Source organism: Budorcas taxicolor, chromosome 10 (assembly GCF_023091745.1).
Source record: "Budorcas taxicolor isolate Tak-1 chromosome 10, Takin1.1, whole genome shotgun sequence".
NCBI classification, from domain to species: domain Eukaryota; kingdom Metazoa; phylum Chordata; class Mammalia; order Artiodactyla; family Bovidae; genus Budorcas; species Budorcas taxicolor.
This window is the reverse complement of record NC_068919.1, coordinates 74,863,668-74,887,949: the sequence shown is the minus strand read 5'-3', so window position 1 is coordinate 74,887,949 and position 24,282 is coordinate 74,863,668. Positions and strand designations below refer to the sequence as shown.

The window sequence follows — 24,282 nt, the reverse complement described above, 5'->3', positions numbered from 1 at the left end:
TGACTTGATACATTCTTCTTGGTTGTCTGTGATCTGTGAATATATACCACCGTGGAAGTAATACCACTTCTATTTTTTCTCAAAGCAACAGACTTAAAAGGGAGCCTCATTAATATTAATAATCAAGATTTGTGACTGGTTATATACAGTGAAAAAAAAGAAAGGCAAATGTCACATTACAGTAAGCAATAACTAGATTATCTTGTTAAAATATTGGTCTTACATGTAACTTCTTCTTTGTACCCACATCTTTTTATTTATAACCTAAACTACAGAATTGGTATGTAATTTTTGAAACTAACTACATTTCATGATATATAAACTGTAATTCCATTTAAGTTTAGAATTATATGTGTTTACACAGATAGGTGATTATCTTACTTTATAATGTATTTCTAGTAGCCTAACAAGCCCTTTTATTTTAGGAGGGGCTCTTGAAGATAATTAGCATATAAAGTTTCATTTCAGTGTAGCTTTAATCACTGATGTTGTTTTCTTTAGCAGATTTTTTACAAATAATAGAGTCACTGTGAATCGATTTTGTCACAACAAAGTGATTCCAAAGTGATCTTTACTGAGTTTTCTTGGATCCTTGCAACTGGAACTTTTGGGGTTGATGAGGTTTGTCAGAAGACAGAAAAGATGGTGTCACTTCAGATCTGATATTCCTGGGTCTGGACTTAAAGATTATCTGTTGATTGATTCTTCCCCATGTCCTCTCCAAATTCAGATCTCACTTCTCCAGAGGTTTAGAAGGCCCTATTTGACCACTGCCACACAGAAAAAGACAAAACTCAAGAAAAATAATATTACAAGTTGACTGCTCTACAAGATACAACATAAATCTTAGGTCAGAATTTCATCACTTTTGGCACCAGGCCAGCACACTGTTAATTGAACAAAAAATGAGAACAAAAGCACAGATCCTAAAACTTAATTTCTTCCCCGATGTAATTCACTATACCCTTTAAATATAAGGTATTCTTTTCACCAATATAATTTTTCAGCTATTGGGGCAACTTTTTCTTACAAGGGCTAACATAGAATGGGTAGGACTCATAAATATGAAACAAAGAGGAGGATAGTCAGGTAAAGTAGGGAGGAAGGAAGCAATTAAAAAGTATTTTCCTTCAAATAAAATAATTTTACAGTGTACTTGTTAATATCAAATCTCTGAATGAAACATACATCTAACAAGTTCATGTTCTTTTTATGAGTGCCTTCAGCCATCAGGCTAACATTGTTCTCTTCAAATATTGTTTTACACTCTGCAAATGGAAATAAAGTACACCCATACACAAAAATGAGTGTTCCTTCAAATTCCTAAGTTCATAGCATTCCTAACCTGCCCCAATGATTCTGGGTAGAATTTTATTTTTTGCAGCAATGATTTGCCCTAATTTTGTAATAAAAGAAATTTTTCATTTTTTCCACATCAAGGAGCAGATAAGCATTTGAAAGAAACAATGACTTTCATAATCAAGATGTTTATATTTCTGTCATCTAAAAATGAGCTCTGCTGGTTCTGCTATAAGCAATTGGTTTAAGTAGAATAAAAACAACATAGTAACATTCTAAATAAAGCTTAACTGGGATTCATGAAATGTCTACCCATTCTTTTCTCAAATAGGTAAGTACAAAGTTATTCAAATGTTCCCACATAAAATTACTACTATTCCTGACTCACGAAGTCATGTTTTTTTACATTTTTGTCATCTTTCAGTCCTAGAGTTTCCTGTGATTTTTTACTTATTACAGTGGTGATTAGTACATTGATACATTTAATTCAGAGGCAAGTACTGAATTATAATCTTCATAGTCTTGCCAGCAAGTAAGATGATAAAAAATTATAAATGGCTTCCTGCCCACTAGTGATCTGTGGTAGAATTTGATAGAAAAGATAAACAATTTTGTCACTAATAATGGACCTTAGTGATTTGGTTCTCCTAAATATAGTAAGGGAGCAACTTAAATGGATTTAACTTCTTAATGCTAAGTCAACTAAGCATATGCGTGTGTTATTAAACTAGTTTAAGATTAGCATGAATTTATAAGCTGCTATTGTCATTTAGTTATTATTTACCAATATTTAGAGACACAGACATTCTAAATCCTTGCACTTTTGCCTCTTGCCAGCATATAAATTTATAAGTAGCTAAATTTCACTTGGTCTAGACTCAACCCATATGTTGGGGCTTTCCTGGTGGCTCAGTAGTAAAGAATCCGCCTGCCAATGCAAGTGACACTGCCTCAATCCCTGGTTCAGGAAGATCCCCTGGAGAAGGAAATGGCAACCCACTCCAGTATTCTTGCCTGGGAAATCCCAGGGACAGAGGAGCTGGGAGGGCTACAGTCCATGGGGTCACAAAAGAGTCATGACTTAGGGACTAAACAGCAACAACCTGTATGTTACCAAGGAATAAGTCCTTGAGTTTGATAGAAGGCAATGAAAGTGGGCCACCTAAAAGATTATATATTTTGTATGGAATCTTCACCATCTTCTAATCTCACCTTTAAAAAAAAAAAATATTTGGCAGATGGTAGAGAGATCATTAAAGTAGTAGGCTTTGTTAAGTAACAGTAAAACCTATTGTATAGGTTTTAGAAATCAGGCAATAGATGCATGAAATTAAAATCTGATTAGATGGGGAGGGATGTTGTTTCACTTAAACCAGTAGACTATTCCATTTCTTAAAAGTTTGCTGCTAGGTTAGGGTGGATATACAATTGTTTCCTGAAATTATCTTTCATTTACAAGTAAGGTTGTAAGTTTACACTAGGAATACATAGATATTTCTGGCAAATTGAATTACAAGTGGCTAGAACAACTTGTTTTTAGAGATTGCTCTGTAAACTTTAATCCTTACAAAATGATAATTAGGGATTGTGTTTTTTTAGCCAAATAAATGAAGAATTTCTTATCCACATCACCTGCTAAGGCAAAAAGAGGAAAACATTCTGGGGGGGCCACAGATTTGAGGGGGCCACAATGGAGATTTTCAAATGATTTATCACATAACCAATAAAAGGAAATGGTGACTGGTCAGAGGTTAAAACATAACAATCAGGAATAGGGAAAACAGAGGCAAAACATCACAGAGGTAGAAATATAAAGGAAAATTATAAGAGTATTTAATATTCATTTCTAAAACATCATTCTGAATGATCTACTCAAATAAAAATGTTTTGCTTCTGATATATTTTCACATTATTCAATAAGTTCATTAAGGTACCACTATTACCAGCTATCTTACCAGGCACAGTAGATGACAGATGATGAACAAGGAGCACAGAATCTCCTAGGAGCTTTGTCATACGTATTACCTGAACTGAAAAGGCTTTTCTTTGTACTTCTTGGTTGGTAAAGTATGTTGCTTAAGTACAGGAATGTAGGAATCAAGTAGGCCTAGTTTCAAATATCAGTGCTAGTATTTAGTTTCTATATGATCTTAGGAAAAAGACTCAGTCTCACTGAACCTCAGTCCCCCATCTGGAAAATTACTGATAGAATACTTACCTCATAAGGCCGATGATTCATTAAAATTACATCTGTATCAAGTGTTTAGCAAAGTACAAAAAGTGTTAATGAAATGGTTGATGGGATTACTGAGAGCCCTGGGATGGGTAGTTCATAGACTTCCAAATCTGGGCCACAAGTTCTAACACCAAATCTAACTCTACTTGCTTCAGTTCCCTGGCATTCATTCTATCACCTTGTTTACTGCACCTCAGGTATCAGGAGATGGGAGACATTCCACAAAGTTATGTTCCCGCAGAGCCTTTGGTATCCTGGGATCTTAGGCATTGTCAAAGCCTTCTATCACTGAGAAGCATATGTCACAAAGGAGGTGGGGGTGGTGACAAATGATGAGCTAATCAAAGTAGATTAATGGCAAAAAAAAAAAGTGTAACTCACAAAACCCATTTAGAATTAAGAAATATACCAAACTACTTTATTCTCAACTATGTATGCTTATACATATTCAAGCTTTTCTCTTCTAGTTGGTACTAATTTAGTGTTTTAACAAGTTTTATGTTTAACTTAAACTGTTACACTGGTTCTTTGGGGAATTTTCCACAGATCTATTAAATACAGAAGTTCTTTAACTAGTGATATATAGGAATATGTATTGTTTAACCAGAGAATGTTACAAACCACCACCAGCTTCTCTTCCCACTTTTTATAAACGTTGGAATATTATCTCACGTTTATGCATATCCTCGGCATGTTCATAAAAGCTGTTTCATTAGGCATTCTGTAGCTCTGATGGAATTAACCATTATTTTAGCGTATCAAATTCTATTTTTACTCACCTCACTTTTTACTCAATGTTTTTACCTGGCTCATATTTTTATTCTCAGCCACAATACTTGTGATTTTTACTTAGCCTATAATTTTTCCTTTTAATTGGTGCTGACTGCTCTAGAAAACTCTGTCCTTATTTTAATTCTTTAATTTTTGTATCTAGCCCTTGGAGTGCTTTTGTTTATACTCAAACTTTAAACATTAGCCATTTTACTCATGTAAGTCATTTATCTGAATATTACTTTAAAAATACAGGATTAAGACAACTTTCGAGTCATAATCCACTAATCTCTGAGATTCTTAGTCCTGTTTACTAAAAATTATAAACATCTGAGCTGCGCTGGAATTGGTGGCAAGCTTGCTAAGTACTGACTCCATTCCCCCAAGATTTTTTGCTGGAGAACAAAAGGCCCTTTAAGAAAGACCGTATTTGTAAGAAAACACAATATTCCATATATAACTATCTAGATTTCCCCTTCATTTTCACATTTGGAGCCTAATCACGTAAACTACAAAGACAGTAGGATGGAGGCAACATCCACAACCTTGATTCACTGTCTTCATATCACTGGAGGGCAAGAAGCAGTATTAAGTAGCCACAACTCTGTAGCTCCACTCCGGGAGAGGGAAGTGAGAGAAAACTGGGCTAAAGAGGTGTCGGATTGATTTCAAACCCACCCCCGCCCCCCCCTGCCCCCCCCCTCCGTTTTAAAAAGAGGCATGTAGTCATTAAAAGAACTCTTTCTTAATGAGGAAAACTGTACATAAAGAAGCTTGTACTGCTGTAGCTGGCTGCAAAACAAAAGGCGTGTGCTGTATAACGAGGAAAACGCATCCTGCAGTGTGGCTTTGTGAAACTATAACATCAGTTATGTAAAATTAGAGATTATCTTTAATGTTTATATATTTGCTTGCTAATTGGCTGTTAGTACATGTGTAAAACTAAACCCCTTTCCCAATGTGTTAGAAATCATTTTTTACAGAGTGGTAGTATTTAGAAAGGCTTCCATTCTTAAAGGCTTCCCAGGTGGCTCAGTGGTAAAGAATTCACCTGCCAATGCGAGAGACATGGGTTCAATCCCTGGGTCAGGAAGATCCCCTGGAAAAGGAAATGGCAACCCACTCTGGTATTCTTGCCTGGAAAATCCCATGGACATAGGAACCTGGCTGGCTACAGTCCACGGGGTCGCCAAAGGAGTCGAACACAACCTAGGGACTAAACAACAAACTTGTTCTTTAATGGTGGGAAAGCCATTGCAATAGAGGCTTTGAAGAGGGTCATGGAAAAAAGTGGTTCCAAAGAAAGTGATGTCTACTAAGATGCTATCTATATACTTTGGAAATTTGGTTTGAGATCTTTTCTCTGTTCTCTGATGGTCTCTGGATTTGTTACAGAACTTTTATCAGGTTTCTATTAGTAATGTATATACATTTTTAAGTTGCATTTCAGATTTAATAACTTGATAAACTACTGTATCTAAGAACTAGGATGAATCATTTTTCTTGCTTTTTCTGCTATATGGCTTTTAAAAAAAAATCCTGATTTCTCACTTGTCTTTTTGTGTATTTCCCCCATCTCTACTTCCCATTATTTTGTTCTAATACTGTATGGCTCCTGTACTATTTCAATTCTTAACACCTCAACATGTCCCCACAAATCTCTGAGCACACACTGTGGTCTTCTTCTCTTTCAACTAAATCTATGCCAGTCAATATGTCTCTCAGTTCTCCTGGCAAACTTGTTCTTTTATGCAAATGGTATACAAAAATATGACTTGCATATCTTTAAAATGTGATATAAACAAAAAGAATAATACTGTTAAATTACTGTTCATAATCACAGAATTATATTTTTAAATATAGGAGTTATTTAAAATCCCTTTCATTATGAGAAGGGTATTACTATGCAAGTAATTTACATTAAAACACATTCTATCCAACAGATGTGCTGATTTGTGGGCTGGTTTTGCCAGTTTTAATTCACATGTAATTCATGTAGACCTCATGTCAGCAACAACTAACAGTAATACTACTTTATTTAAAAAATAAACTTTCCATTTATATGTTGTTATTATTTTATAGTCCTCAAATTTTATAGTCCTTTACAGAAAAAAAAGGCATGTTGATAAAACTGTAATTTTCCATAACACATTTTCTCCAAATCTTAGTATAAAACACGAGACATGTTTTGCACACTCTACTTTTATAGAACAACCAGATTTGTGATTGATTTCTTTATTAGATTTATCAATATACATGGCAGCTTTCTCAAATCTCAAAGTAAGTTCCAAAAGTATGTCATTTTAAAGGTGAAAAATCATTTTCCTTTAGATGTCATCTTCCTAGAAAGCTATTAAAATCTATTTATAAACAAAAATAATTGATAAACTAACACACTTTAGAAATCAAAATATTTTAAATTATTTTAAATGAATACAAGATATGCTTTTTTAATTAACTATCATAGTTAAATTTAATCACAAAACAAAATGACTTGTCCCCACTAATTTGTCAAGTGGAGTAAAGTCATTGGGTTTTTACACTTAATATAAGTTTTAAATGTGATTATTAAATGATAATATTTTATCAATTATAGGAAATATTCATTTATAGGAATTTCCTTAGGTCCATCAATCTTTTTAGGCCAAGTTTGAGCCCATGTCAACCTTCAAGGTTAGATTCAGCGCACCTAACCTGCCTACTAAGTTTTCAATTTAAGAATATGAATTTCACTGGTAAGACAGGGAAATAAACAGTGGCTAAATCATTGTTCAACTTACAAAAAAAAAAAAAAAGCTAAAGTAAATGGGATAGTTTTAAATAACTACTTAAAAAATTTTTTTTAATTTAAACAGGAATGGCCAATGATATTGGGTTTAAAATTTCACAAGGTAGCCTTAAAAAAACAAAATAAAATAAAAATTGTGACATCACCACCTTACTGATTAAAAAAAACAACCTATGCTTCAACAGTCACTGAAGGGGTAACAACCACTTGTAATCTACATTTAAAAGTAATTTTAATCATAGCTAAAACAAACTAAAAACAAATCTATTAAGAAATAACAAAAATGATAAACATTTAATAACACCTAAAATGTATATACTTAAGATCCTAGACAAAAATATTAACGGTAAAAGGGCCTTGAAAATTTTTTTCAACAATTCCATCTTATAAAATCATTTCTAAATAGCTCATATCCTTTGCTTTGGTGTTTTGTCTCCTATCAGCTAAACTTTTTACAGTAGAAAATCACTTATGTTCTTTTCAAATGCTTGGCATTATAATGTGATCTCATATCTTTCCTCAAGTTAAATTTTGCTCCACATATTCCACATGTATACAGATGAATATCCATGTGCTGCTCCAACTGTTCATTATTTGGAAATATCTGAAAGCAGACCTGGCATATAGTCTCACCAGCAGATAAATGAGAAATCATATGCCGTACATGGTCATGTTTTCTGAAGTTGCCTTGATCACAAATGGAACAGACATACCTGGCCATGCCTTTGTGCATGTCATTGTGCAGGCGCAACTGACGTTCTCTTAAAAACTGCTTCCCACATGTCTGACAAACAAACTGTTTTTCCTTGGTATGAACAGTATAGTGTTCTCTTAAGTGACACCGCTGATAAAATCCTTTCCCACACAGGTTACAAAAATGCTTTCGTCTGTGATCTCTTTCATTCTCTTCCATGATGGCACTCTTAAACACATCTTGGTCTAGGCAGCTAGACATATGTTCAACCACTAGATTTTCAGTTTCAAATCGCTGGCCACAATTAGGACATCGAAAAGGACAGGCAGAATGTTTAAATAACTGCTTCTTTTGGATACTGTTTATCTGGAAATGATTGTCTCTAAAATCATCCAACATTTCAACAAACATATCCCTTATTTCTGACTGTTCATCAGGATTCTCTTCCATATCCATCTTCTCCTCGGCATTTCCTAACCCGTTCATTGTTAGATCTTGGGGCTCTCCGCATCTCTGGGCATGCTCCTGAAGCTGTCTACCCTTCACAAGTATTTGTCCACATTTGCCACATGCACAGATATTTTCGATGTGTTTGGCCAAGTAATGAGATGACAGGTCCTCCTCAGTTATTGTGAGCCCACACAGCTCACAAGAAGCATTTTCAGTATCCTCTTGTACAGGACTGCTATTGTTCGGGGGCCTCATATTTTCTAAACCACCTCTTTCATCAGCATTTATTGACATCCGAGGTTTTAGAGTTTTCCTCCCACTTTTTTTAATACTGACATCTTCTTCAACATAATATCTATAAAATGGCTCTTCAGCTTCGTCTTCTAACTCATCATTGTCAGTGGACTCATTACAGTCTTTATCAGTAACTTTAATAATGTTAAAGTCTTTCAGTTCATCTGTAGGAATATCCTCTGGTTCCATCTTAATGATGATTCTTTTCCTCTCAGCGGCTCTGCTCTTTTCTTCACTGGCTAGTTCAGACTCCACTGTGCTACTTTTTCTGCTTCCAGTGGTTGAAGCTGAGTCATCAGCAGCCTGGCTTGTGTCTCCTCTGTATTTGTCTGTCTGTGCAGAAAAGGTTTTAGAAGAATCCTTTTCACCAAATTCAGCTTTGATATTACTGTCTTTTCCATCTCTAATATCCACTAATCTATGATAGGATCTTGTGTTTTGGTATGAATGTCTGTTAGTACAGGTTAGCACATGCTCATCTAATAATTTTTCACAGCTAAAGCCAAATCCACAGCTATCACAGGTAAAACTCCGTCCAAAGCGTCGTGATACACGTTCTTTTGGAGTAGATAATTTGGACACAGAACTCTTTTTACATACATCAAATAATGGCTCAGGAAAATTACCTAATTGCAACGACTCTTCATCAGGCTCTCTATTATGTGGTGTATTCACTGTTGAACTTGGCTCTGCACACCACCTATTAGCTTCACTGCCATTTCTAGCCACAGTGTCTTCATACATTCTCACCCCAAATATCATTTTGCTGTTCTGTTTGCTAGAAGCAGAAGATGAACATTTTGAACTAGAACAATCTGCATCCTGTATGTCTTCTAAGCAGTCAGGAACATTGTACAGCTGTAGGTAGTTCATTGCCACTTTAAACTGTTCAAAACTGGAAGGAGCTGTCATAATTTTTCCTAAATACATGAACTGCAAAATGAGATCAAAACACTCAGCACTAATTTTCATGTTGCTGAGATTCAGTTGTGCAGTACTGTGCTGATGGTTCATGAAAAACATTCTAAAATAGGAGCTACAAGCAGCTAGAACTGCTTTGTGTGCTTGAAAGTAAATGTCATCAATTGCAATACAACAGTCACAGAGAAAACCCCATTCCCTTTGGTTGTTTAGCTGCTGCAGGACGTAGCTGCTGTGGCTGGGCTTTGCCATCTTCTATTAATTAGAGACCTATGTAAAACAAAAACATTAAAATCAGACAAGAAATCAGAAAAGCACTTGAAAAAAAAGAGCTGTCCATTCTAACATTGTAAAAGTTAATTAATATATACCTGAATCACTTTTAAAACTTGAAGATAGCCATTTATTCAAGCTTCTCATTTTTAAGAAATACAAGCAAAGTTATCAAAAGCAAAACCCATCATTTTGGTTTCATTACAACTCTAGAAGGAAACATGCAATTTCAAACTAAATTTGAAAGGAAAAAAGACACTAGTTTTAAAGTACTTAAAGAATACAAACAGTGAAAGCAAATAAAATAGCAATTTGAATTGAAAGTAATTCAATTGCCGAATATTAAAAAAAACTCTTCAGGTGATTGATATAAAGGAATTATTGCTCATCCTTAAGTGTGATGCAGGAATTTTGGTTGTGTTAAAAACATCCTATCTTTTAGATACACATACTGCTGTGTTTACTGATGAAATGATACATCTAAGATATGCTTGAGAATAATCCAGTGGGGTGGGTATAGGGCTATAAATGATACAAGATTGGTCCTGTGGTGATAACTATCGAAGCTAGGAAGTAGACATAATTCTATTTTTGTATGTTTGAAAGTTTCCTTAGAAAAATTCTACTCACTAAAGCTTATTAGACTACATGCAAATGGCACTAAGCAAATAGGTTTGGTCAATGCTTGTTTCTTAATTTATTAGAGAAGGAGTAATTCTGTATAAAGAAACAGGGGACCTATTTGGGAAGGAGGTATCTGTCCTTAGATTGTAAATTTTTCTTCATTTTTCAATCATTAAAAAAAAGTTATACAAAAGTAACACATGCTTACTGAAAAAAATTAAAACATAAAAGTACATAAAATAAAAACACACCTTAGGTCACATACCTCCTTCCAGAGATAACCTCTCCAATTATTTATCTTCAAATCTGTTTATATGCATACATACAGAGTCAACAGCTATTGAGTACCCACTACATGCCAGACAAATAGTTTTGCTTTGGTTTAAAAAAAATTTTTTTTAACCTAAATGATATTGTACTGTATATATCTTCTGCAACTAGTTTTCTTCACTTATCAACATATAAATATTTTTAATATACAGAGCTGATGCTGGATAAAGACAGGAGCACTGTAAGTCCGATTATATTACAAAGCTAAAATAAGATCCAATTTCAGCCTTAATTTTTAACCTGTATAAATAAAATTTCAGAATCTATCTTCTACTTGAAAACAAGTTCCTACGCAATTTGACTGAACATAAAAAGAACAACTGAACAAGCTGTTCATAGAAATAAAACATTCACATCTCAAAACCTTTTAATCCCTGCAATGATAATTAGAAATTATCTAAATTTACTTACTTCTACTTGCTTTTTATCTGTTTGTCACAAATCACATGTGGGTCACATACCCCTTTCCCCTACTGCCTAAAGATCACCCTGCTTGTTTTTTTCCTGCCTGAAATCAGAGTTACACAGTAGGGACGTGCCCCTGGTGAAATGAAGATGGCTTATGAGACCTACAGCCATCTTTAAATTGAAACGTCTGGCCTTTTCTGTAAGCCAGATCAAATAGTATTACAAGTAGGTATAATATTTCAACCTTGTGTAACTTAGATATCTGTACCAGAATTGAGTCATGTTCAGTATGTAGCTATATACAAAATGCCATGTATGCTCAGGTATTTATCAGTGTTATTTATAACTCGAAATGCATGGTAATAAGGGAGTTGTAAGTAAACCAAGGTAAATCTACTTCCTAAAATTCACTGCCATGTGGCCTTTATAAAAATTATATTTATGAATGAAGGCTGTAAAAGAAAATGAGAAAAGTTTTCAGGATGGAAAGTCAAGTAAATAACCACAGACTACGAAGTTTTAAAAATTACAATAACATGAAACAACAACAACAAAACCTTCACACACACTCACACACAAATATTGACCCCCTCCAAGCCCATTTTATGTAGGATGAGATCTCTAGATCTATAGACATTTTACAGCAAGGGTCCCCAACCTCCAGGATTTAATGCCTAATGATCTGAGGTGGAGCTGATGAAGTACATAATAATAAAGTGCATAATAAATGTAATGCGCTTGACTCATCCCAAAACTACCCCCCTGGCCCCAGACCTTGGAAAACTTGCCTTCCACGAAACCGGTCCCTGGTGCCAAAAAGATTGGGGACACCACTGTTCTACAGGATTCAGAGAGACCTTTAATGAATAAAGAGGTAGAAGGATAGATATTATCTCAAATTTTCTTCTAATAATAAGAGTTGTTAAAAAATGAAACAAACTCATCTAGAGGATAATGACTGTCCCATTTAGAAGCAGGGGAGAAATTCTGTTAAGGACAGTGCAGTGAACAGGGCACAGGCTGTGGGTCAGACAGGCCTGAGTTCCAACTTAGCTTTGCCACCTTAGATGACTTGTTTGTCCTCACTGACCCCAAGTTTCCTGAACTGTCAAAGTGGGGGTAATTACACCTCAAAAATGGTATCAAACATGAGGCTTCACAGGAGCCATGTGTGAAATGTTCAGTGCTTGGCACGTGACAACTAATGGAAGGAATAGTGGCAGTTGTAATGGTAGTGTTGCTTCCTTAAGCACAGGAGGGAAGTCTGACTGTTGCTGCTGCTGCTAAGTCGCTTCAGTCATGTCCGACTCTGTGAGACCCCAGAGACGGCAGCCCACCAGGCTACCCCGTCCCTGGGATTCTCCAGGGAAGAACACGAGTGGGTTGCCATTTCCTTCTCCAATGCATGAAAGTGAAGTTGCTCAGTCATGTCCGACTCTTCGTGACCCCACGGACTGCAGCCTACCAGGCTCCTCTGTCCATGGGATTTTCCAAGCAAGAGTACTGGAGTGGGGTGCCACTGCCTTCTCCGGGAAGTCTGACTAGACAGTCTTAAAATTTCCTTCTAAATAAGAGCCCATCCGTATGAAAGCCAGCAGTTTATCTGTTAAAACTTTCAGGTTTAAATGTCTTGTGCTTGAAATATTGACATTAAGAGCTTAAAAGTTCCAAAGACCTTTGTAATCTAAAGGAAAAGCAGTTTTATGGTCAACCAAAATGAATGCAGCCACATAGACCAATATGATAGGCACATCTGTAGCTACAGTTATAATTCACTTAGTGAACATACATTCTGTGTTAAACAAAACACTAAAGTAAGAGAATCAACAGCATTTTAACACACATTAACTCAAAAATCGAGTATTTTGGTGTACCAGGCACTGTATAGAGTACTGAGAATCAGCAACAACATAGGTATCCTATAATCTCAAGGATACATCACTGAGGACAATTTATTGTTCTAGATGAGTTACTTTGCTCAACACATACGTACTATGCACGAAGGCAATGTGCTGTGATGGACAGAACAAGGGCTCAGGGTCCAACAGACCTGAGTATGAATCCCACCACCACCATGTCTCTGTATTTCTATCTTCCCCTCATACAGCTGGAAGCTGAACAAGTACCTTTTTGTCAAAAATTAATGCTAACACTACAGCTCTTAGGCTGATCTAAAACTGTAGTTTCTACAACAATACAACCAAGTTCTGAGTAAAGCTGATTTTAGGGAGAGTAACCTTTACTAGCAATCATTCACACATTAGCATGAACAACTCTCTTCTTGTTACACCTCATTCAGAAAAGCTTTAAGGTGGCTTAATAACACCAAAACAAAAACAAACAGAAAGGCAGGAGGTGGAATCATGGGTAAAGGATCTAAATTCCTGTGAGACTTTTAGTTTGAAAAAGTTTAACCAGCCTTCTCAAATTCAAAACCAGCTACCAAGCACATTAAGAATATTCAGTAATTTAGATATTCAGAGGCTTTTAGAGCTTAGAGATCTAATCTGGTCCCACAGGCTTATTTCACCGGACAGTGATGTAGTGCTGTTAAAACAATGTATCGAGGAGGGTTAACTGTGGTAAAGTAGGAACTGGGATTCCTGACCATCCAGATGGTACTAACCACTAAACAGTGATTACTACATACTCCTTGCAGTGTGCCCCTCTGCAAAGAACAGTCAGCAAAGATTGGGTATGAGTCCTTAACACGAGATTTATTAAGATCCTTGCACAAAAAAACTACCCAGAACTCCATCTGTAATGCGGCTGTGTCTGTATATGTGCATCTAATCTTATTCAGTAGATGTGTTCCCTAAATTATATTTTAAGCTATTTCAGTAAATTTCTCACTGACATAGTAAGGTTTCAGAAATACTTTTCCTTCATTGCTAAATCTCTTAAATGGAAAAAAACTGTTTTGCTTGATGTTTCTGTTGCCCTGTTGCTGCTGCTGCTGCTGCTGCTAAGTCGCTTCAGTCGTGTCCAACTCTGTGCGACCCCATAGACAGCAGCCCACCAGGCTCCGCCGTCCCTGGGATTCTCCAGGCAAGAACACTGGAGTGGGTTGCCATTTCCTTCTCCAATGCATGAAAGTGAAAAGTGAAAGTGAAGTCGCTCAGTTGTGTCAGACTCTTAGCGACTCCATGGACTGCAGCCTACCAGGCTCCTCCATCCATAGGATTTTCCAGGCAAGAGTACTAGAGTGGGTTGCCATTGCCTTCTCTGATAAGGCGAATAACCACCCTCTAATCTGTGTCACTGACTTGCATTACTAAGAACACTCTTCTGAGAACCATTTGCATAGCTCAGGGCTTCCCAGGTGGCTCAGTGGTAAAGAATCTTCTGCCAATGCAAGAGAGGTGAGTTCAATCCCTGGGTTGGGAAGATCCCTGGAAAAGGAAATGACAACCCACTCCAGTCTTCTTGCCTGGAAAAATCCCATGGACAGAGGAGCTTGGGGGGCTACAGTCCACAGGGTCACAAAGAGTCAGACACGACTAAGTACACACACATACGCAGTTGAGTTTACAGTTCAGCATCCCAATCTCTGAACTACTAACATTTACCTCTGGGTCTCAAAGGTAACTGTTAAGTACATACATTCATTTCCTCATATCTATTTCTATGTCTTATATGATAAATGTATATGGACTTGACTTGAGGGCTATAGACTAGATTTTAAGAAGCCTGAAATATAGTGAAAGGATTCTCTTCTGCTTATAAACCAGAATATCAGAATGTATTAAACACCCACAATGTTCCTAACAGCATAAAGCACTGAGGTGGACGGTGGAGAAGGATGGTATACAGTAGAGCTAATTACATATGAGGGATTACATTTTATTTTTTTATTTTGCTGAGCGGTGCAGCTTGTGGGATCTTAGTTCCTCAACCACAGACTGAACCCGAGCCCCCGGCAGTGAATGTGCAGGGTCCTAAATCACTTGACCACCAGGGAATTCCCTGAGGGATTACGTTTTAAACCAAGAAACAATTTGAGAAAAATACTAAATTATATTCAATAAAGTTCAGTAAGAGTTTAGAAAGAGAAAAGCATGATTGTACTAGAACAGTGGCCTTTAGGAAGGATTTGACTAAAGTCTCCATAAGTGAGGATAAGAAAGAAAAGTCGACAGCAAGGGGAAAGACATTTCGGATATCTGCATTGGAGTGTATGTGAAAAATTGGGGAGAGGTACACATCAGCAAAAATAAAAGCTTGAAAATGTAATGGGAGGGAAGATAAATTTGTTTCACTAGCCTTACTATCAAGCAGATGTGTGTGTGTGTAACATATATCTGCTTAAACTGGAGCCTGGCAAGTCAATAATAGTAAGACATATAGTATTATATATAAAACATGTATATGTGCATTTAAATATGTATATCATTTTATCATTTAATCCTCGTAACAATCCTACAAAGTATGTTCTAAGACCCATTTCCAGATAAGAAAACAGAACACAATGTTCTATAACCTTCCTAAGGCCACAGAGTACTTGGTGAGATTAGAACACAAGCAATAGAACTCTTGAGCTTGAGATCATAGCCTTAATGACTTTGCCGCCTATAAAAATAAGGTCACCTTGGCAAAGTTCTTCCTAGAATACCATTTTCCAGGGTATACAGTGCTCCAATCTCTAAATTTAACCTCAGTAAAATTCTTTAGGTTTTCTCCTTGAGATTTCCAGGAAGAACTGGTTATACAGGTTTGTTTCCTAAAGAGAACAGGTTTTTATTCAAGGTACTGAAACTGGACAGTCATGATCAAGTTTAGAAAATTTTATTCACTTTTTAGAACAGGCATCCTGACTGATTATTAGACTGCAAATTCAGTACTTAGTACAGGAAGTTCTGAAATTATACTGGGTTATGTTCCAAAACTTTAAGTTATTTGGAACCTGAAACATATTCCCATAGAAACAAAGCTATAAATGGTGGCTCCATTCTGTCTTCACACCATAAAGTCTTTAAAAACCCCAATGAGGCTGTGTATTAGTTCATCCTAACTGTGCAGTGCATGCCATGCTAAGTCAATTCAGTCGTGATTCACTCTGTGTGACCCTATGGACTGTAGTCCGGCAGGCTCCTGTGTCCATGGAAGTCTCCAGGCAAGACCACTGGAGTGGGTTGCCACGCCCGGCTCCAACGGATCTTCCCCCCAGGGATCGAAGCCACATCTCTTAAGTCTCCTGCATTAGTAGGCAGGTTCTTCACCACTAGCGCCAACCCGTTCTATAGTAGTATTAATACTTGCACCTTTAGCACTAATAGAGGGACTATACAGCAATGCCTACTACACTCAGCTCTCCAAGACAGGGACAAGGCTTAATGGATTTTGTGTTCCCTGTGCCTAGCACAATTCCCATGGAGTTGGCACTTAATGCATGCTTGTTAAATGAAAATATTAAGAACCCAGGGAGCAGACACTGATAGATTTGAATACCAGCCCTACTACTTACCCAACTACAAATTTTCTTCACCTCTCTGAGCCTGGTTTCTCAACTATAAATCAGAGATAACCATACTCCTCATGGAACTCTTATATAAACCAGAGATGAAAACTGTCTTTCCAAGAGCAATGGAATTTTTCTTAAACATTAATATCATCATTGTGAACAAAATTCACAGAATTTTACCAAGTGATCAAGTTCAACCTGCTGCTTTATAGATGAGAAAACAAACTGAGGCCCTGAGAAATTAAGTCATACACTCAAAGTCATATCTAATTTTTGTAGATGACAGGATAGGGCCTTGGTCTCTTTAATTCTGGTCTGGGGCTCCTCCTCCAATTCCAACAGCTGCCCCCCACATACAGCAACACCTGGCTGGCTACTAGCTCTTCTGCATCAGTTTTTTCTGAAAAATAGGAACTGTTCAAATTTGCAAGGTTTGTTCGCACCTACACAAAATGGCCTGAGGCTGTTACACTTTTGGAGAGTATAGTTTGTGGGGTGGTTAGTATTTTTCTGTCTCCTTACTTGTCCAGGCAACTGCTATTACTTCTAAAAGGTCTGTTGATCTGTAGCCCAGCACTTCTGTTATGGGTTATGAAATTCAACAAAAACTCACTGAAACTGAGTCTACATAAATAATTTAATTTTCTGTGAGGACCTAGGGAAGTGTTCTATGAGTATGATAAGGTTTTAATTCATGCACTTTGTTTAACCTATCTTAATTTTTGATAGGCAACAAACTGCCTTACTCTTTGCTGAGGTTGTCAACCAAATAACTTCTGAATAACTGAGGTGTTACTGTAGTCAAGGTGCTAGGTCTAGGAAATGAATTTATTGACACAGAATGCAAAGGAAACATAGTGACCCCTGAAATATTCTCTCTCTCCAGGAGTGGAAGAGGAAAAGCATTTAATTCAGTCTACATTTTGATCTGTTCATCCTGAGGGGGCAACATGGCATCTTCTGACCACCAGAGGGCACTGGTTGAACAGAAGGCTTGTCTCAGCAAAGGGCAGCTTCACCAGGAAGTCCCTTTTTGCACGTGGCATTCGTATTCTTAAGGTTCATTTTGTGGAACCTTATTCTTCAACATACTTACTCTGTGACTTTGTCTGGGACCCACTAAAACTGCTCTTCCCCCACCTCCATCACGCACTAACCACCCAGGATACTCGTGAGTCACCTAGGACTTCTGCCTCACAGTTAACTAAGTCTTGCCAATTTTCTCACTAAGTATTTCTCAAATTTGCCCCTCTATCCCATCCTTACCTTTCCTGTCCTTTGAGGCATCTATCTTTACTCCTAAATTATTACAATAGGCTCCTTAACTGGTCCCTCAAATCTATCCTTCACACTCAGATGATTCATAAAGAACAAAAATCAGACCCTGTCATTCTGCTTCTTTGAGTCCTTTCACATACCCTCAGACTGAAATGCAAACTCCTTAAGGAAAGCATACAAAAGCCCTTCCTGTCCACCCATCTAGTCTCCTACGTGGTTACTTACTGCTTCACACTTCAGACAAGCAGCATCAAACTGCTTGCCACCTCCCCCATCCTCCAACTCCATATACTTCACGTATTTCTTATCTCCATATTTATTCATGCTAACTGGTTTTTAACTGTCTGTTTTCAGCTAACTGTCTGAACCCACCACATATCTTTTAAGAATCAATCACCTCCAGAAAGTCCTCTGGAGACCTCCCTCTCCCACTGATTTGGGTTTTGATATTATTGTGTATTATCTCCTTATTTTGCACTGACTATGCTATTTTTTAAATAATCAGAACAGCAACATAAAGCAGATGTTAATGCACAGACTAACCAGACTGCCTGGATTCAAATTCTGGCTCTGTCACTTAGTAGATGTATGAACTCAAGCAGGTTACATCTATCTGTGCCTCAATTCTCTCATCTGAGAATGGGGATGATAATCCTCCCTAGGGCTTCCCTGGTGGCTCTGGTAGTAAAGAATTTGCCTGCAATCCAGGAGACCTGGGTTCGATCCCTGGGTTGGGACGATCCCCTGGAGAAGGGAATGACAACCCACTCCAGTATTCTTCGCTGGAGAATCCCATAGACAAAGGAGCAAGGAGGGCCACAGTCCATGGGGTTACAAAGAACTGGACACAAGTGAGCAACTAACACACAATTTTCCCTAGGGTTTAGGGTTACTATAAGGAGGTGTGTCATGGAGCAACTGCTAAATAAGAATCAGTTACCACAATTATCCATATGTTGGTCTCCCAACTAGACCGTGAGCAACTTGAAGGCCAGGACTTTGGCTTGTTCGAGTCTCTGCAGCATGGTGTGTACTCAGTAAATGTTGCTGAATGAAAATTGGTGAGGCAGCTCTAAGATGATGGGAGGGACTATCCAGCTTCCTTCTTTCAGCAAGTCCACATATATTTTTAAATTGTATTGTTTTCAACTGTGTAGCTCCAAGTGTTAAATTTTTAATTCTAACCAAAATCCTGAAAACTTCACACACCTTGAAACCAATAAAAAGAGTATCATAAAAAATATGTTCAGAGGCTTCCCTGGTGGCTCAATAGTAAAGAATACGCCTGCCAGTGCAGGAGACTGCTTCAACCCCTGATCTGGGAAGATCCCACATGCTGCAGAGCAACTAAGACCACGTGCCACAACTATCGAGCCTGTGCTCTAAAGCCCAGGAGCTGCAACTACTGAGCCAGTGTCCTAGAGCCTGTGCTCCACAACACGAGAAACCATCCCAGTGAGAAGCCCGTGCACCACTACTCGACAGTAGCCCCTGCTTGCCACAGCTAGAACAAAGCCTGCAGCAACGAAGACCCAACACAGCCAAAAATAAATAAATTAAATCACTAAAAACAACAAAAAGCACCTGGCCTCCAGAATTTTGAAAAATTAAATGAAAAAAAAGGTATGTTCATTCTAAGAAGCTTAACTCCATTTTTAAGTCTTGTCTATTTAATATTTCCCCTCATCTCAAACTAACTAAAAAAGCAAACACCTTTGTGCTTTCAAACAAATAATGTATCATTCAAACTGGGATGCTCTATCACCACACTCAATGGCAGGGATTATTATGATGTGGTTCCCCTGCTTCATTGTAGGCTACCTGAGATCAGGGCACTATCTTAGTCATCTCTGTGTCCCAAGCCTCTAACAGTTGCCTGACATTTAGTTGGTATTTGATCAGTTTTTGAATGAATAAGTGTTGAAGGCGGCAAGTTTTATTTTGCTTATGAACTTTTTGCATTATTTCAATTATGGCTACTTTTATATAATAGTCAAAAATTACAATGTGATTTCCCATACATTATGCAACTGATTTTTACAACAGCCCTGAGGTAGGTATTTTTACTATCCTCATTTTGTGAATGAAGAAACAGGTTCAGTGGTTGATACTCAAGTGCTCATCTTATAAGATGGGACTCAAACTCTGACTCTTGATTCAGAGCCCTAAGTTTCAGTGTTTTCAGCCAGAAAACACTCTTTCTGGCAATAACTATTAACTGAAGTGTCCCTTTGGACATTCTAAGCCTCCCAGAGTCACCCCATTCTTAGAAAGCCCCATACTGAAGGCAGAATGCCCTGCTCTCCCCATTTCCTCTTCCATCTGCTGACTCCCACTACCCATCAAAGGAAGCCCTCCTCTAATACAAAAGATTTAAAGTGAGGATGGAGCTCAATTATCTCTAAAAATGATCACATCTCAAACAGATAACAGAAAATCTGGTTGGAGATTTAATTCTTTTAATTTTCCAATTTTATTTTGAAAGTGATTTTAAATTCAAATCACAGAAAAAGAAAAAAAAAACCCTCATGTCCTCAAAACTATCAACCAATGTTGTAATTTAACTTCTATGTACTATTTCAGCAATTTGTTGTCAGAATATCAGCTACTTCACAGCTTACTCTTCTTGAAAATACCAGGCTAAGAAATAAGTGATTCTGTACTTTTAAGACTTCTTATATGTGCCACAATATGAGTATACTTAGAAATATAACTTAAATATGTACTGTCTCCTTCTAGGCCACATCTGAAACCCACAGTCATTAATCTTCTTCTTTCCTCTAGTTTCCTTTCCTTGATGTTTGGCATGTTACCTCTGAATACAGATCCAGAGGGACATCTCACCCTGTATCAGCACAGTGGTATCTTGGCAGTGGTCTTAATGATAAGTATAACTACTCCCCAACTATAAATTATGAAACTCTTGACAAATGTGAGGGTTTGGTTTTGCTTTAATGAGTTTGGCCAGTATAAATCAACCCATCAAAGGCTTGACACCAACATTAACATTCAAAGTGTGAGAACTAGTCTGCTAAGCTACAGTAAGTACTTCATAAGGACAAATCTAAAATAGCAGCCCTGTTATATTTAAACTCTCATGTCTTGTTACTTAATCATAGAATTTTAAATCACTCTAATGCAAAACTTTCCCTTTTTCTCTACCTCGCCAGTTCTCACCAGCCAGAATGGTGAACAGAGAGCATGAGTTCATGAGTCCATGAATCATCACGGCTGTCCCTAGCCAGGGTGAGGTACACACAGCAGCAGAGTATGACCAAATGTTGCCCTCTCTCATTTTACACAAGGAACTGACTGTTAACAGTGATTATCTCTAAGGAGTGGGAGTCAAAATTACTTTCTTTTTTTTTTTTATGTACTTTGGTATAGGTTGAATTTTTATAAAGAAAATGAATTTTATATTAAAAAAAAGCATTTCTATTCTGAGGGGAAAAAAAAGACATGAACCAGTTTTAATTTGGTTCCCATAAAAGTATTAGAATAATTTCAATTTTTATGGTAAGAGATAACAGCACAAGAAAATGTCAGGAGACAAGCTCCTACAGGGACCAAAGTGCCCTCTCAAGCAAATTTTTTTTTTTTCAAATGTATCTCAATTTTTTTGGGCAAAAGGAAAGACAACAGATTGTAGCTTAAAAATAAAATTTATGGAAAATTTTCTGTATTTTTATCTCAAATGGTTCTCTCTCCCCTTTGGACCAGAGCTTAATTGCAAAGGCTTAGCACTTCTCATGGATGGAGGAGAGGCCTGAAAGCAGGCACTTCTTTTCTCTTGCACATTAGACTGGTTATTCTGCAAGGAACAAAGAGATACCCTTAAAAAGCTCCATGAACTATATCTTCCCCAGAGCCTGGCAAAAGAGAACAAGGAAACAGTACAAAAATTTAGCTGCATTAAAACGAAATCAAACACAAGGTCAAGAGCAAGTGTCGGAGACTGCTCTGCCCTGCTAGGGTCCTGGTTAAATATGGTTTCTCTTTACTCTGACAACGATGCATCAGGGCTCCCCTCTGCCTCCAATTTAGGCCATACTAGGGTACGAAGAGTAGAAAGGCTTCAGGTAAGATTGCTTAACTCGAGCAGTTATTATTCTATACCATGAAAATTTGGTTGTAATGGAGAAACCTGCTTTTGAAATGAATGTAAGATGCTGATTGAGGGTCCTACTTGCAGACTATCATCATTTTATCAATCTCTGGGAAAGTATTTCACCATCACTACGGTTCAATTTTTTCTGTTTAAGATAAGGAAGCCCCATCTAGCTTCTTCCAAATCCATTCAGTTATTACTGAGACTTTATTAGATATCTAGCAAGTGACTCAAAAGTTTTGAGGTTCTGATGGCCAGCCATCATTCAAGCTTCATCGCTTTGTATTCCAAATCTCATCATATCCATTTGCAATGACAAAATTTCCTAATTTCAAAGGAAAATGTCGTGATTGCTTAGTAGTTATCATGAGAACGGCATCCCTCACCAAATCTGTTCTGGAGTGCCTTGAACTTGAGCTCAAACGACTGATTCCAAGTCTCAAAGAGCCTGGGACCACATCTTGGGATCGAGTGTCAAAGGGGAAATATTTCGTTCCTGGCATAGTTTTCCTGACGTGATACATATTGCATGGGAATACACTTAGGCCAGTAAAGAACCTGCGCGTGCCTACCAGTTTGATTTAAGAATATTATTACATACAAACGCCGTACTGTCCCTAGAAAACATCAAGGACTTTCATCTACATCTCCCTGACGCTCCCAGCTTGGAAAATGTCATGTCAGCCTTTCAGATCACGCAGATGCGCTGCTTAGGTACGAAGGAAGACGGGGTGAGTGGCTGAGCTCAGACCCAAACCTACATATTTTAGTGTTAACTGCTCCCGATCTACATCCAACATATTTACCGGACACTAACAGAACTCTAGTAAGCGCCCACCACTGGAAAGGAAAACACTTTCTTCCCAGGAAACATCTTTCCACTAAAAATCCCCAAACCCGAGACCTACCACTTTTTACTGAACAAAAAAGCGAGTGTGACGGCAAGAGGGGGTGGGAAAAAGCGTGGCAAGAATTTGCACGGCTCTTACGCCTCCTCCCTCGGAGCGCGCCCAAGTCTGCGGCCTCGGGCTCCGGGACACTTCCCCTCCCACCCGCCAAGCAGCCGCGGCTGTAAGTTGAGAGAAGCGGGCTCTCGGCACGTCAATCAACCGGCTCCTCCCGCCTCCCGTCTACACCTCCCCTCCCCTCCCCCCTCAAAAAAATAAAGGCAGAGAAAGAAAGGGAAAAGAAGGTAACTAATTTGGGAACTAGTCTCCGTGGGGGCTTCGCCTCCGACCCAGGGAGGCCGCACGTCCCCGACTGGGCGCGCTGGCGGGCGGTGGGATCAAGCAGGCGGCCCGGCAGTCACCCGTCACCGGGTCCTCGCCGTGCGCCCGCGGCGCTCCGGCTCCCCGCACGGGTCGGCGCCGCTCCGGTCCCGCACTCCGCCGAGCCCGCCGCCCCCAGCCCTGCGGCCCGGGCCAAAGTTGCGCAAATAGCCCCATAACTGGCAAATACTCACCGGCCGCAGCAGGAACCGGGGCTGCGGAGATTTTAGGGAGTTTAAGGCAAATCGGCAGCGGGAAAGGCAGGCGGAGGCGAAGGGGCCGAGAGCTGCAGTGGCGGCGGCGCGCGGCGCTCGGGCTGGGCTGCGCGGAGAGGCTCTGGCTCTGCCAGGGACTGCGCTGCAACAAAGGACTTCCGCTGCCGCACAGCCGCGCCTGCTGCACCGCACTGAGCCGGCCCCGCTTACGCGGCGACTCCGGGTCTGCCCACCAGTTCGCTGCGGCGTCCGCCAGCCTTCCCCTCCCTCTCGACCGCCCACCCACTCCGCCGCTGGCTGCTAGGGGCACCCGCGGTCGCCTGTTTGTTGCAACAAGTTTCTGCGTCGGGCTCCGAGGAGGCTGGCGCAACCCGCACCGCGGGGGCCGGCGCGGCGGCGGCCTGACCACCCCTCTCGCCCCTTTCCCAAGGGTAGGCTTGGGACCTCCTCCTCCTCCTGTTTGCACAGCTGGATGGGACTGGGCTCCTCCCGGCTCCCCAAGGGCAGGCTGCTGCTTTCCCACTCCGTCCAGATGTCAGAGCCCGGCCCCAGAGGGCCCAGCAGCTGGGACCCTCCCTCACAATACGTTCCTAGCGTTCGGGGGGTGCCGGAACCCTCGTCCCGTCCCGTGCGCTACCAGTCAGTTCAGGGTCGCCCATTCCCCGCACCTCCCCCACGCTTGCCTTCCGCGGGCCTGTCCGCCTCTGGCCTTGAGTCACTTCCCCCGCCATGCCCCACCCCGCCCGACCGCCTCCCCTCCTAGGCTACCGGGGCTTAAGCTTCGCTGGCCCCGCGCCCTCACTCCTCTTCCCGCGAAGACGCGGGTGCACCCTTTCCCGCCCCCATCTCTGAAATGAGGTGGTG

At 39.2% G+C, this 24,282-nt stretch overlaps 1 protein-coding gene across 2 annotated transcripts; it reads right to left on the bottom strand.

The window, feature by feature from the left end:
* Positions 1-733: 733 nt before the first annotated feature.
* Positions 734-23,541, bottom strand: ZBTB1 (zinc finger and BTB domain containing 1). Of its 2 annotated transcripts, XM_052647029.1 has the most exons (3): positions 23,398-23,541; positions 7,808-9,723; positions 734-770 (listed from the first exon to the last, which is right to left on the bottom strand). In XM_052647029.1, the coding sequence occupies exons 2-3, from the start codon at positions 9,703-9,705 to the stop codon at positions 734-736; spliced, it is 1,935 nt and encodes a 644-aa protein (XP_052502989.1). In that variant the 5' UTR covers positions 9,706-9,723; positions 23,398-23,541. The 2 variants fall into 2 exon arrangements, with proteins under 2 accessions (XP_052502989.1, XP_052502988.1); XM_052647028.1 differs by lacking the exon at positions 734-770 and having other exon boundaries at positions 7,534-9,723.
* Between the last annotated feature and the right edge of the window lie 741 nt (positions 23,542-24,282).

Bases quoted from the DNA above. Each gene is read 5' to 3' on its own strand.
- ZBTB1 (XM_052647028.1), bottom strand. From the start codon at position 9,705: ATGGCAAAGCCCAGCCACAGCAGCTACGTCCTGCAGCAGCTAAACAAC.